At 49.6% G+C, this 13165-nt stretch overlaps 1 protein-coding gene across 2 annotated transcripts in view; it reads right to left on the bottom strand.

Annotated features, from left to right (window-relative positions):
* DIP2C (disco interacting protein 2 homolog C) overlaps positions 1-13165 on the bottom strand; it is a 368414-nt gene that overhangs the window by 92190 nt on the left and 263059 nt on the right. For both annotated transcript variants that reach the window (XM_025396905.1, XM_025396903.1), the window contains 4 exons: positions 12000-12064; positions 8656-8749; positions 8137-8256; positions 6803-6917 (listed from right to left, as the gene is read on the bottom strand). In XM_025396905.1, coding sequence (XP_025252690.1) covers positions 6803-6917; positions 8137-8256; positions 8656-8749; positions 12000-12064 — 394 coding nt within the window. The remainder of the gene's footprint in view (positions 1-6802; positions 6918-8136; positions 8257-8655; positions 8750-11999; positions 12065-13165) is intronic.

Raw genomic sequence — 13165 nt, forward strand, 5'->3', positions numbered from 1 at the left:
CTCAGTCTCTCACCATGTGACACACGGGCTCCCGCTTTGCCTTCTGCCCTGATCGTAAGCTTCCCGAGACCTCCCCAGGAGCTGAGCAGATGCTGGAGCCATGCTTCTCTTACAGCCCACAGAACTGTGAGCCAGAATCAACCTCTTCTCCTTATAGATTACCCAGTCTCACACATTCCTTTATAACCATGCAAACAGACCAACAAAAAGGAGAGAAGCAGGCCAGACCTCGCAACGTGGCCTCACAAGGAATGTACACTATGGCTTCCACCAAACCGTTTGCACTGTTCACTTGTCACAGCTTTCCAGCCTCTAGAAAACATTCCATAAGCCTTGCCTGCATAACACCTTGAAGCAGCAGCTCCTATAAATTTCATGAACACATCCAGTTTGCTACTCCTGACCACAAACAGAGCTTGGCCAGGCTCAGGACATTAACACAAAACAAACAGATCAAGCAGTAAACAGGCCTTACCAGCCTCCAGCTCTAGGGCTTACCAGAGGAGTGGCACTGCACCTGCACCGCTGCAGTGCCGCCTGTTATTTGCTGAATCCCTGAGGCAAGTGAGTTAATGAGGGTCTTTTTCTTCATCTTACACGGGCTCTCTCCAATCTAGTAATTCTCAGCTTAGCAACAGCAGCACATTTGGAGAACAAAGAGTTAAGCTGCAGACCCCTCCTCCCCCCAGCAATCTTTACACAGCCTGTCTTTGCAACAGATCACACAAAACACGCCTGTAGTCATGTAACTGTGGTAACGGCAGCAACACCTGCTGAATTCTTACTACGAACCAGGCATGTTTTTAAGTGCTTTGTGTGTATGAACCCACTCAGTGCTCACACAGGCCTCTCAGGGGGCTACTGCTGTGATTCTTATCTACAGACGAGGAATCTGAAGGGGCTGAAGGTGAAGCCCCACCCACGTCACAAAGCTGGAGCGAGATGAGCACTGAGGAGGCCCCAGGCCGACCTCACAGAGCAGGACCCAGGCCGACCTCACAGAGCAGGACCCAGGCCGACCTCACAGAGCAGGACCCAGGCCGACCACACAGAGGAGGACCCAGGCCAACCTTGGCCCCCGACAGAGCGGGCACAGAGGAGGAACCAGGCCGACCACACAGATGAGGACCCAGACCGACCTCGGCCCCCGACAGAGTAGCACAGAGAAGGAAGGAGGTGGCGCTCATCCCACGCCTGCCGTTCCCCACGCTGGCCTCAAAGCACCTGCACAACGTTGCTTCTTTGGGAAGACGCATTCGGGTTCCAGACAAAATGAGAAGTTACCGGGAAGCCTGTCTGAGAGTGGAGGGTGTTCCTTTCCGAACTAGCAGCCAGAGCCCCGAGGAAGTGTCTTTTTAAAAAAAAAAAAAACAGGGTAGCTGCTCTGGTCTTGAATCACCATTCACCACCAAAGGTTTTTCTTTTAGACGAATGTAAATCAGCCCTGATGAAGGTGCCTGGGCACACAGAACACAGAACTCTGCTTTCTTTCCTCCCCGGGCCATGCTTCAACAGCAGCAGAATGCCCTTACACACTCATAGTACCCAGTAAAAGTGCCCTTTAAAGGACAGGGAGCAGGTTAGCTTGTGAACTCATTTTAGCAGAAACAATATTTTCGGGAAACACTTCTGCACCACAAGGAGAAATTCAGTGAAAAACGTGCACGTACAACGTTCAGTGTGACAGACTTTCAAAACCACAACAGATAACGGAGGCTCTGATTTTTAACAGGAAAAGATACGACGTAAAAGCAGCCAGTGTATTAAGTTATGAGTTGATTTAATGTAACATTCTTCCTTTTCCCTAATAGCAGCAATGCATGCCCACGAAAAACAGCCCATTTTAAGAGCCGCGCAGCGCAGCACAGTGAGCCGCCCATCTCCACCGCCTCGCCCGCCCTGCATAGCGCAGCATAGTGAGCCGCCCATCTCCACCGCCTCGCCCGCCCTGCGTAGCGCAGCTTTTTTTGGCACTGAATATACTATTTACAGATACTTAATGTTTTGTTACCAAAAATGGGATCACACTATATAAACTTTTTTGCAAACTCTTTCTCATAAGCCTTGGCCACCTTTCTGTTTCCAGGGGAGGTTACGGGCTGAAACTGGGGGGACCCTGTGGGGAGGCCCCTCCTCTGCTATTTTCTCACTGCACTGCAAACCTTTGCCAAAACAAACTTCTCATGTAATTCACCACAAAAACAGAACACACTGTCAAACGCAGGTGGTCGGGTGAAATTAAACAGGAAAACCCGGCTTGCTCTTCAATGCTGCCTAATTGTCATGCTCTGGTTCAGGTGATTTTCATCTCAAGACTATTCTATAGAGAATTTCAAAATTTTATCCCGCTTTTTAGGTAAAATTACAGTTTATCTTGCTTTCCCTTACATGCTGGATTATGGAACTTGGGTCTGACTTTTCTGAGCAGTCAGAAGTGCTCACTTTGGAACCACTTTGTCTCAGAGCTATGCTGTTTTCTCCTGTCACTCATCCAGGCACCACCCGCACCCAGTGGGCACCAGACAGCACCCTTCTCCCTGTGGACACCTCTTCTTCGGTTTTCTCCCAGCTAACTTCTAGCTTGGACACTTTCAAAAAATGGAAGATGGCTGTTGTGACAAGGGGGCAAAAGACAAGATTTTATCTTTTCTGGAATTACTGTTTCATTGTTTTACATGAATTTTTGCCTTTTGTTACTAAATTATCGGGATATCCGAATAATACTTTGTAGTTACAAAGCTAAAAATTATGCTTTTCAGTTCAATAAACATTTGCACAATGTAGCTTTAAGGAAATCAATTCTGTCACATCTCCATTCTAGAGATGGTAACAGACTCAAATGGCAGAAGGTTTAGGGAGAGATGGTAACAGACTCAAGACAGCAGGAGGTTAAGGGGATACTTGTAGCCAGGAAACAGTTTCCTGGTTTTTGCCTTGCAATTTGTCCTTTAAAAAATTTCTGATGAGTTTAGGCACCACAAACCCCTATTTCCCCAATATTTCCTACTCTAAAACTAATATCAGTAGAAGAGAAAACACAAAATATAACAGGACGGTGACACTTTTAAAGAGAAGAAAATACTTTAAATGCCTGGGTAAAAATACAGCTCACATAGGAAGACTGAGCAGACTTCACTAGAGCAGGTGATTTCCTGCCACCACTTGGCTGACACACGTGAACACAAGGGTGAAAACAGACACACACGAAGGCAGACACATTAATACAAACACGAAGACAGGCATACACAGGTGAAGACAGCCATGAAGAAAGGCAAGCATGCATGAACATGCATAGACACGCATGAACAGACATGCATAAAGACACGTGAACACAGACATGCCTAGACACACGTGAACAGACATGCATAAAGACATGTGAAGAGACATGCCTAGACACACGTCTTTATACATGCATAAAGACACACGTGAACACAGACACGTGAACACAGACGTGCCTAGACACATGTGAACACAGACATGCCTGAGGACAGGCACGTCTCCAGCCCTTGCCCCTTCAAGGTCTCCGACTCATGTTTTCAAAGAATCTCAACCACCCTACAATGAGGGCTGGTCATTTTTTGGCAACTGGCCTTTCTCTGAGGGGAGAACCGACTGTGTAAGTTCCAGCAGTGACCTGCCTCCAGTGCTGGGCAACCTGAGGGAGGGCACAGTACCTGGAGCCCAGGTGCCAGGCTACTCCTACGTACCCTCCCATTGCCAGGGCTGCTGCTGGCTCCCGTGCGCCGCACCCCCCAACAACCCCTGACAGCCGCTGCTGGCTTTCTGTACGCCGTGACCCCCTATCCCACCCCAACCCCTTCCCCGTCACCAGGGCTGCTACTGCTCCCGGAAGCGCCCGTGCATCCTGCCTATTTATCAAGCGGGACACTGGAGGTTCCATCGATCCTGTGAGCCCTGAAACCTTCCAATGTGCTCTGTTTTGCATGACAGACATTCTATGTTGCTTGCAAGAGTGACATTAAGATACTCCACAGCTAGTAGGCTGCGGGCACTCCTGTCAGACCTGGGGCTCTTGAAGGCCCTGGCCCTTGACAGCCTGGAAGATCGACTCATAGCCCTGATGTCCACGCCCGGCCCTGCTGGCACCTGCAGCCCTGGGTGGCTTTCTTGTGAGTGCCTCAGCTTCTGATTTATCTACTCTTTTATGTTTTTTGTTTTTTGTTTTTTTTGCAAAAGAGAATCACTAAGTGACACATATTCCAGAGAGGGCCAAAATTCTACAAATAGTAAGCAAATGCATCTGCAATTTTATCTGCATTCTACTGCAGATAATCGTTATCCTTTTTTAATTAAACAGACCGAAAGCCAAACAAGCAACCAGCTGCAACTCAGCATTGGAAGTTCAGTCTCTGCTTCGCTACCAGGAGCAGGGGCTGTCCCTGGAAGATGGTTCACACACAGAAGAGGCTGTCCCTGGAAGATGCTTAACACGCAGGACACAAATGCTTAGATCCCAACACAGAGGAAATGCCCATCCTAGAACCCCTTCAAACAGGCATAATCCATCCTCTACAGACCCTTCTCTGCAACAAAACAGGGGAATGTAGCACTTGTTTTTGTTCTTTAAAAAACATAAGGAGTAAGTAAAACGAGAGCACTGTACTGCCTCCCATTCTGGACACGACGACATTTAAGAAGGCATTCATTTTGTTCTCACGCCAGAACCTGCAGGGAAGCCTTGCCAGACCTCACTTAAAGCAGCTTTATAGAACGTACGAAAGCCATTTTTCAGTTAATAACCTGGCCTCTGGCCTCTACTACGTGGAAAGTTCACCTCAAATCTTAAGACAGAGTACACTGAGTTCACAGTCGCCGGCTCATTTTCCAAAAACACGCATCTGTCCCAACCCTTCTACAGCACACAACGGAAACCCCAGCACAGAGGGAAGTTTTCCTTCTGTTCACACATGCAGACAACAATGCAGAGAGGGGTGTGTTGGTGGAAATGCAAGTACAAGTGCTGCTTTCATCAAATTTATTCAAAAGTGACTTAAACATCAGGGTAACAAAAGATACAGGTTCTAAGGACCAGCACTGGTTTCTCTCCTAAAGATTTTCACCACTGAGATAGAGTTGCTGCCTAATTCATCTCAGGCAATTAGGGAGTTGAAGTGCAATGGCCAGTTATACAGATTATTCTTTCGTAAAGCATCAGCATTTAACAGTTTCTGCATCATATGCATGATAACTACATAAAAAGACAGTCTTGATGAGACTGAGAATGATGGGCGGCAGGGAGAACCGGCACGGGAACACTTGGGGGGCTGCTGTTTGTTTTCAGGACACTGTCGTTCCTAATTCAACTTGGAATGCTAAAATCGTATCTTTTAATTCCTCTTGATCCTTCAATTTGTTGAGCCCAATCACGCCAATCAGAAAAGTGGCACACCCGCGAAGAGAGGCACACCCGAGAAGAGCGGCACACCCGAGAAGAGCACTGAAGCCAGCGCCAGGGAGGTAGCTCTGGAGACGGGCTGCTGTAACCCACGGTGGGCCGTGTCCAGAGACCACTCCTCCAGACACTGCGTGGGGTGCAGGCCGCAGCCGACCTGATGTATGTGCCCACGTGCACCACCGGGCGAGACAGTGGGAGGGAGACACATCCTGCTCTTGTTATTTCTGTTTGTGTCCTGGTCAATGCCTGCCCTTCCACAGTTTTGCCTATAATTTAAAAACCACACACTGCTATGGGAAGCCTGTTGCAAGCAGGCCTCCTGCACTCATCTACACTCCAGAGCTCACCTCACAAGAATGGAATGACCCTCCTCTTCCCCACCACTGGGAGTATTGCTGTGGACACGCTGCCCCAGACCCCCGCACCACACCTCCTCTCTCGCCACACCTTCCTCTGGACCAGCCTTGGGTGGGCCGGTGACAGCCGACCCAGGAACGCAGCTTCTCTGCAGGAGCCTGTTCTCGGCAGATGCTACAACAGCATATTTAGGCCGTCAGTGGCACCTACGTCAACCAAGTAAAATGAAAACAAAAACCCAAACGCACACATGGCTCCATTTATGTAAAATGCCAACGTGTGCATATCACGTGCATAAACACACGTCAGGTTTGGGCTTCACTTCTGGTGAATGACATGGGATTGTCAGAGCAAACTGTACAAGAGGCAACTTTCTGAATTTACCTACTTTAAATTTTACTTTCATTCACTCAAAAAATATGCATCAGGCATCAACTATACACCAGAGACAGACAATGAAAAAAATAAATATACCAGTAAATCCCACAGCACATGGAAGTCAGTAGCACTGCAAGAAAAGCAGGCTGATGAAAACGGACTCTATCCCACTCCAGATGAAACCAGAGGAAGGTGTGGTGAGAGAGAAGGAGGTGTGGTGCGGGGGTCTGGGGCAGCGTGTCCACAGCAATACTCCCAGTGGTGGGGAAGAGGAGGGTCATTCCATTCTTGTTTCCACGTACACGCACGTGGAAATCAGAGTAAATTCCTATCCCACCCCAGATGAAACCAGAGACTGACACACACGAGGAAATCGGAGTAAATTTCTGCCAACTGCAAGGACAGGATATTATGATTCCATGAGCCTCTAGACAGTTCCACTTATTAAGGAATTACGGTGAAACTGCAGAGAGTGATACATGTTTTTTAATGAATGAATCTACATAAAAACAGAAATAAACTCATCTTGAAAGGTTAGGTCCCGCTTTCACCCTCACCCTCAGCGTTCACCGTTAGGATTTCCTGATCTCCCTTCGCTGCTGAATCAGGACTGTCTCTAGGTTAGCTACGTAAATCGACAGGACCCAGTACCTCCGGATGGCCACAGTGAGGGCCTCTGGCGAGCTGGCACAAGGACAGATGACCTCCTGTCGAAGGCCTTTACTTTGGAAGACATTGAGAAATGCATCGCAAGATGAAATAGACCCTAGAGTGAAAGAGGGACAATGGTCAGACAGCTGAAGCACTGTGATTGATTACAAAATCCCACCACAGAAAACCGTTCTGAAGGTGGGATTTAGGCACAAGTGGATCTAGGCAGTATGGAAAAATATTTAATACAATTTATTATTTATGTTACACTGAAAGTGGTCATTCTCAAACAGAATTCAAGAATTTAAAGGACTCAACCTCCACATTTATGACCCCTTTTCTGACAGATGAACTTACTTTAGTAACTTTTCTGAGACTTGTTCCACTGTTTTCAGTATGGAAGTTCCAAGACAGGGGTAAATCTAAACCAAATGAAGAAAACTTTCCTCTCTATTAAATGATGAGGTCGAGGCATAATTATCAAGAACATACCTGCTAAACTATGTCCAAATATAGACATACTTTCCTTTATGCAAGATGTATTGTTTTGTAGAGTTATGGGTTAAAACAATTGTTTATTAAATTAGCTCAGGATTTTTGAAATTTTATATTTGAAAACTGTTTATAAAACCTGTTTATGAGTCTGCTTTTGTATATCTGGTATTAAAGGAGTTTATGCTGCTTTAACTTACAAACATAAATGTTGCATATTTCATAAATGTGGTCAGAAACCTTTCATTAATTTCACTCTGCTTCTAAGTTTTATATACTTTTCTCACAAAAGCATGCTAGCTAGGTTCTCATTTCAGTTGGCTGAAATATTTCTCAAGGTGTATTTATAGTATTCTGTGGAGCCACTAATTTACTTAATCTGAGTATTTTTGTTAGAGAATATGATAATGAAATTACATGTAAAATGACAAATTAATTTACTGATCAAGAAAACTACTACAGACCATAAAGTACGAGCAGTCAAATATTTCCTGAATATTTCCTTATTACCTGCTTAGGGCTTACTTCATTTCATCCTCATGAAAGTTTATGACTTAAGCACCATTTTACAGGCAGGGAAACACGGTCACCAAAGGAACTTTCTCTACAGAATCAAGATATCCTCTGAATCCCAGGGCTGTGGAGTCTACAAATGCCTGTCCTTATTAAGCCATCGTACCTCTCGGCCAGAGTGAGAGATACGGTTTGGTGATTTTAAGACAACTTCTTTACTAAGATAAGGATTAGAAAAAGAAAAATCAAAGTATAAAGAATGAAACCTGGGGGTAAAAAAATAAAAAAAGACTCCATAGCCTGCCTAGTTCCCACGGCTCCTCACTTACAGGGGTTCGCGCCGTCCGCCACAATCAGCATTCGCAGAGAGGAGAGGTTGATGTCTCTCTGATCTCTGTGTGCTACTAATGCCCAATGCATATCCCTTGATTTCACACACGCCACTTTTGCTAAAAGAAAAATAGAAATAGGTTAGTATGTGCCACCGTCAGATCGCCCCCTATTGAAAGAGAGAGATCATCGTGAGTGGTGGGGAAGGGTGAAGAATCACTGTGACCCAGCCCCTGTGAGCCTTGTTTTTTTTTTTTGTTTTTTAATACCAATCTCGGCTCACGGCAACCTCCTCCTTTTCCTGGGTTCAAGTGATTCTCCTGCTTCAACCTTCCAAGTAGCAAGGATTACAGGCATGCGCCCCCAGGCCCAGCTAATTTTTGTATTATTAGTAGAAACGGGGTTTCTCTATATTGGCCAGGGTGGTCTGGAACTCCTGACCTCAGGTGATCCACCCCCTTTGGCCTCCTAAAGTGCTGGGATTACAGGCGTGAGTCACTGCACCCCGCCAGACCCACCTTTGTACTGGCAGACCTTCTGGATCCAGGAGAGAGGGTTCACCTTCATCAGCGAGTACGGGATGCTGATCACATGCATCATGTTCATGACGCTCTGCAATCAACACAGGAACACGCAGGGTGAGCACGGAGGGGCACGCAGAGGAGCAGCTCTCAGCCAGTGGCAGGGACGCTAGGCCGCACGGGGGCAGGGGGAGCCCTCAGAGTGCTGCAGACACCAGGCCGCACAGCCCCTGGAGGCTCCTTAGGGTGGGGCTGGCAGGGACGGCAACTACAGAGGGGCATGGCAGAGGAGCAGCTCTCAGTGAGTGCCGTGGACACCAGGCCACATGGGGCCCCAGAGGAAGAGGGGGAGAGGAGGAGGAGGAGCCGCTCGCAGGAAGCACCACAGACGCCAGGCTGCATGGGCCCCCAGGGAAGGAGGAGCAGCAGCTCTCAGGGAGCACCACAGACACCAGGCTGCACGGGCCCGGAGGAGGAGCAGTCGCACAGGACCCTGGAGGCTCTTTAGGGTGGGGAGGGCGGGGACGGCTGGTCTGCATGAGCGTGGCACGGTCGGGTCTGGGTGTAATCCTTTAAAGTATGTCCATGGGAAAGCGACTCCCAAGGTCTCCCTTGAACTCCACTGCTTTCCCTAAACTACTGCTGACAGAATTAAATAATTTAAGTCCAAATCCTTTTTAAGATGTAACCTTTGGTGAAGTATCACCATTTTCAACAGCCTTTCATATCCTCGAAGCCTAATTCTTCCTAGTGTGTTACGCTAACTTTTATTTTGCAGAACCCGTCTTGAGAACTATACGCTGCTCTGAAACGCGGGGCCGAGGGAAGCTCACATTCTGGCTCTGGCCAGGCCTTGCTGCAGCAGACTGCGACTCCTGACAAAAATAAACTAGGACACACTGGCTAGTACCTGTACGCTGCTGCATGCTGCTGCACGCTGAGGCTGGGACTCACACATGACTCACGCCACAGCACTCAGACCAGGCACCACCTGGTGGGCTGTGCAGTGGGCTAGGATCCTTGCAGTCTTGTAGGCTACGGGTTGGGGGCAGACAAGAGGGCACAGACCCTTCCGCAGAGCCACTGGCTCGATTCAGGAAGCTCCAGATGAAAGCGGAAAGACGACATGCGCCTTCCCTCCTCAGAGCTCCACCAACTCCCTCCCCACTCTGTGCTGGGGTCTGTGAGGGCATCTTAAAAGCTACTGCTGTCTGCTCAGAGACCTCGCCTTAGATGTGACAGTGGAGAGACTCACACCCGCCAGGGCTGCTGGCTGTACCCCAGAGCACAGAGCAGGCAGGCTGGTACCACCAGCGGGAGACCCTCAGAGAGGCGGCCCCACAACGATGCCTCGAAAGCAGGGCTGTGCAGACAACGCCACAGCCAGAAACTCGGGGGTTCTAATGACGAGAGTGACTAACAGCAACAGTGACGTAGCTATCTGTTCTTTAGGACCTGATCATTGAATCATGTGTCAAACGTGTAGGTGGAGTGGGTGCTTAAACTTTAGGCCACATAATTCTCACACCAGCCACGTCAAATAGGATTGTCGTTCTCATTCACAGATAGGAAAACTGAGGTTCAGATTTGAGAAGGGACTTAGATGCACGTGTGATATGCCTGAGTCACAAAGCTAAGAAAGGAAGGGCTGAGACACAAGCCCAGGTCCTCCAACCCCAAAGCCGGGCTTCCCCACTGCACCAGCACACGACGGTTCTGGGACCACACTGCTCCACCTTATCCCAGGTCCTCCAGTCCCAAAGCTGGGCTCCCCACTGCACCAGCACACGACGGTTCTGGGACCACACTGCTCCATCTCATCCCAGGTCCTCCAGTCCCAAAGCCGGGCTCCCCACTGCACCAGCACACAACGGTGCTGGGACCACACTGCTCCATCTCACCCCCTAACAGCATCAGACTTGAGAGATGACCCACATGTATCACAGAAGGCAGCCAGGTGGGCTGCTCTGGAGCCACAGATATTTGGTCTAGGAAATGCTTGCCGGCTCCTTTTCACATGAATTCTGGTCCACTGAGAAACGGCAAATCCTGTATTCATATGCCCATCACTCATGTGACAACTACTAGAATTTTCTACCACCAAAAGGTAAGAAGCTTCAGCATAAGAAATTATTCAAAAGAAAAATTAGTGAAAATTACCACATTCGAAACAGATGGGGGGAGCATCTAAGCAGTCACGCTCCACGTAGCTTTTAAGTGCCAAGCCTGCCTTAAACAAATAAGGTTTCTTCCCCATAAGAAGTGCCCAAGCCCAGCACTGTCATCCAGGGCACTCGTGATTGTGAGACAATCATTTCCCTATAACACACACTGATTGCCATCCTCAAAGGCAAATCTGTAAACTACTTTTCCCCACAGAGTAACACAACAGCAGGCCCCACTGACTCAAGAAATAACAGGAACATGCAGCTAACCAGATGTACAGGACAGTAATCCACACACCAACCAACCTTTGATGTTACGCTACGATACTGAATGCCAAAAGTGTGGGAAGGAAGATAATGATCTCCACGTGAGCCCTGGAAGGCTGTTTTCAGCAGCTGTAACCTCAATCCATGTGTCCAAGACCCTCAAACCAGTGGCTGCTGAAACAACTGGCTTTGTGGTGCAGTCGTGAACCACGTTAGTGGACAACATCGGTCTTCTAAACAGTAATGATTTTCTCTTCACAGTGTGGGAGGAAGCAGCTTGCCCAAGTGAAACATATGCACACCTAGGCATTTGTATTCCGACACCCAGCACACTCCTGTGTGGACAGGCTGGGCGGAGGGGGGACTCCTGTGTGGACAGGCTGGGCGGAGGGGGGACTCCTGTGTGGACAGGCTGGGCGGAGGGGGGACTCCTGTGTGGACAGGCTGGGCGGAGGGGGGACTCCTCTGTGGACAGGCTGGGCGGAGGGGGGACTCCTCTGTGGACAGGCTGGGCGGGGGACTCCTGTGTGGGCAGGCTGGGCGGAGGGGGGACTCCTGTGTGGGCAGGCTGGGCGGGGGCCTCCTGTGTGGGCAGGCTGGGCGGAGGGGGGACTCCTGTGTGGACAGGCTGGGCGGGGGCGGGGGCAGGGGCGGGGGACTCCTGTGTGGGCAGGCTGGGCGGGGGCCTCCTGTGTGGACAGGCTGGGCGGGGGACTCCTGTGTGGGCAGGCTGGGCGGGGGACTCCTGTGTGGACAGGTTGGGCCGGGGGGGGGGGGGGCTCCGGGGGGGCAGGGTTGGGCGGGGGGCGGGGGGGGACTCCTGTGTGGACAGGCTGGGCGGGGGCGGGGGACTCCTGCGTGGACAGGGGACTCCTGTGTGGACAGACGCGGCCAGGGGACCTCACTTACTGTCAAGATGCCATGCCAGAGCCCGACGTCTTTCTTGAAGTCCAGCACATTCACAATGGTTTCAGCTGCACAAAAGAGGGAGTCAGGAGATTCTTTCTTAGGACAGGACAGCAACAGACCAAAATGCAAAGAAAATCCAACACTGCATCGCAGGAAATAACAGATCTTGGAAAAATCCCATTTTGCTGCATCTTGGTGGAAATTCTGTAGACCCGTTTGAGTGCTGGTCACCCTGGAGTTTCTAGACAGATATCCTGACACACGAGTGAGCAGCGTTAGCTCTCCAGGCTGCGCCTTAAAACACAGTGTTCCTTCTTTTTATGTATTTCCCCCTCCCTGCCTTGTTCTTTAAAAGATTTCTTTTCACTTCCTCACGAGTCTCCCAGGAAAGGAAGCTTTGCAGCTGGAGAGCCCTGTGTGCACAGAGGAGGTGGATTTTTGGCAACACGGGGACCTACGCAGCTCTACTGGAAGTCTCCAAGGTTGGAGTTGCAATAAAACAAGGAGGCACTGGAATTTGGAAGACAGGGAGGGAAATCTATTCGATGACTATGGGGGAGGGCTCTAAAAAGGTGCTAAAAGCTCGTGCTTGATGAGGATTACTATCACAGAGCACCCTGGCCGAGAACAGGCCCAGCTTTCTCTGGAAGTCACCTGGCCCCCCGAGGTCAGTAGCTGCCTGCACATGACTCAGTCTCCCCGTCTAAAGGCTGAAGTGTGGAGGGTAACAGACAGAGGGGCTTTCACAACACACGGCCCAAGGAGACAACCCAAGTTCCTTTTGAAAAAAGTGAAGCAAGGAGGGAATGTATCTATTCCCTCCCCAAGAGTGACCGCCCTGGACCTTGGAGGTGTTATCAGGGCGAGGAGCAGGGGGCAATGCACCCCCAGGTGTGGAAAGTCCACGGCTAAACATCAGAACACCCGCGAGACACGTGCGTTGTTTTTAAAAGGGAGATGATGAGGATGGGGAGAGAATAAGAATAGTAGAAAGAGAAAAGTGTTTCATTCCACAGCGGAGTGGCAGATGCCACTGCGGCTTCGTCAGGTTCCAGAAAGAGATGCCAGGCGGGGTGCACACTGCAGCTGTCCTGTCAGGGGGTCTCAGGGGGTCTCTGCAGGGGGTCTCTCAGGGGCCTCAGGGCATCCCAAGGGCTCTCGAGGTC

The sequence above is a fragment of the Theropithecus gelada genome, chromosome 9 (genome assembly GCF_003255815.1).
Source record: "Theropithecus gelada isolate Dixy chromosome 9, Tgel_1.0, whole genome shotgun sequence".
In the NCBI taxonomy this organism is placed as follows: Eukaryota; Metazoa; Chordata; class Mammalia; order Primates; family Cercopithecidae; genus Theropithecus; species Theropithecus gelada.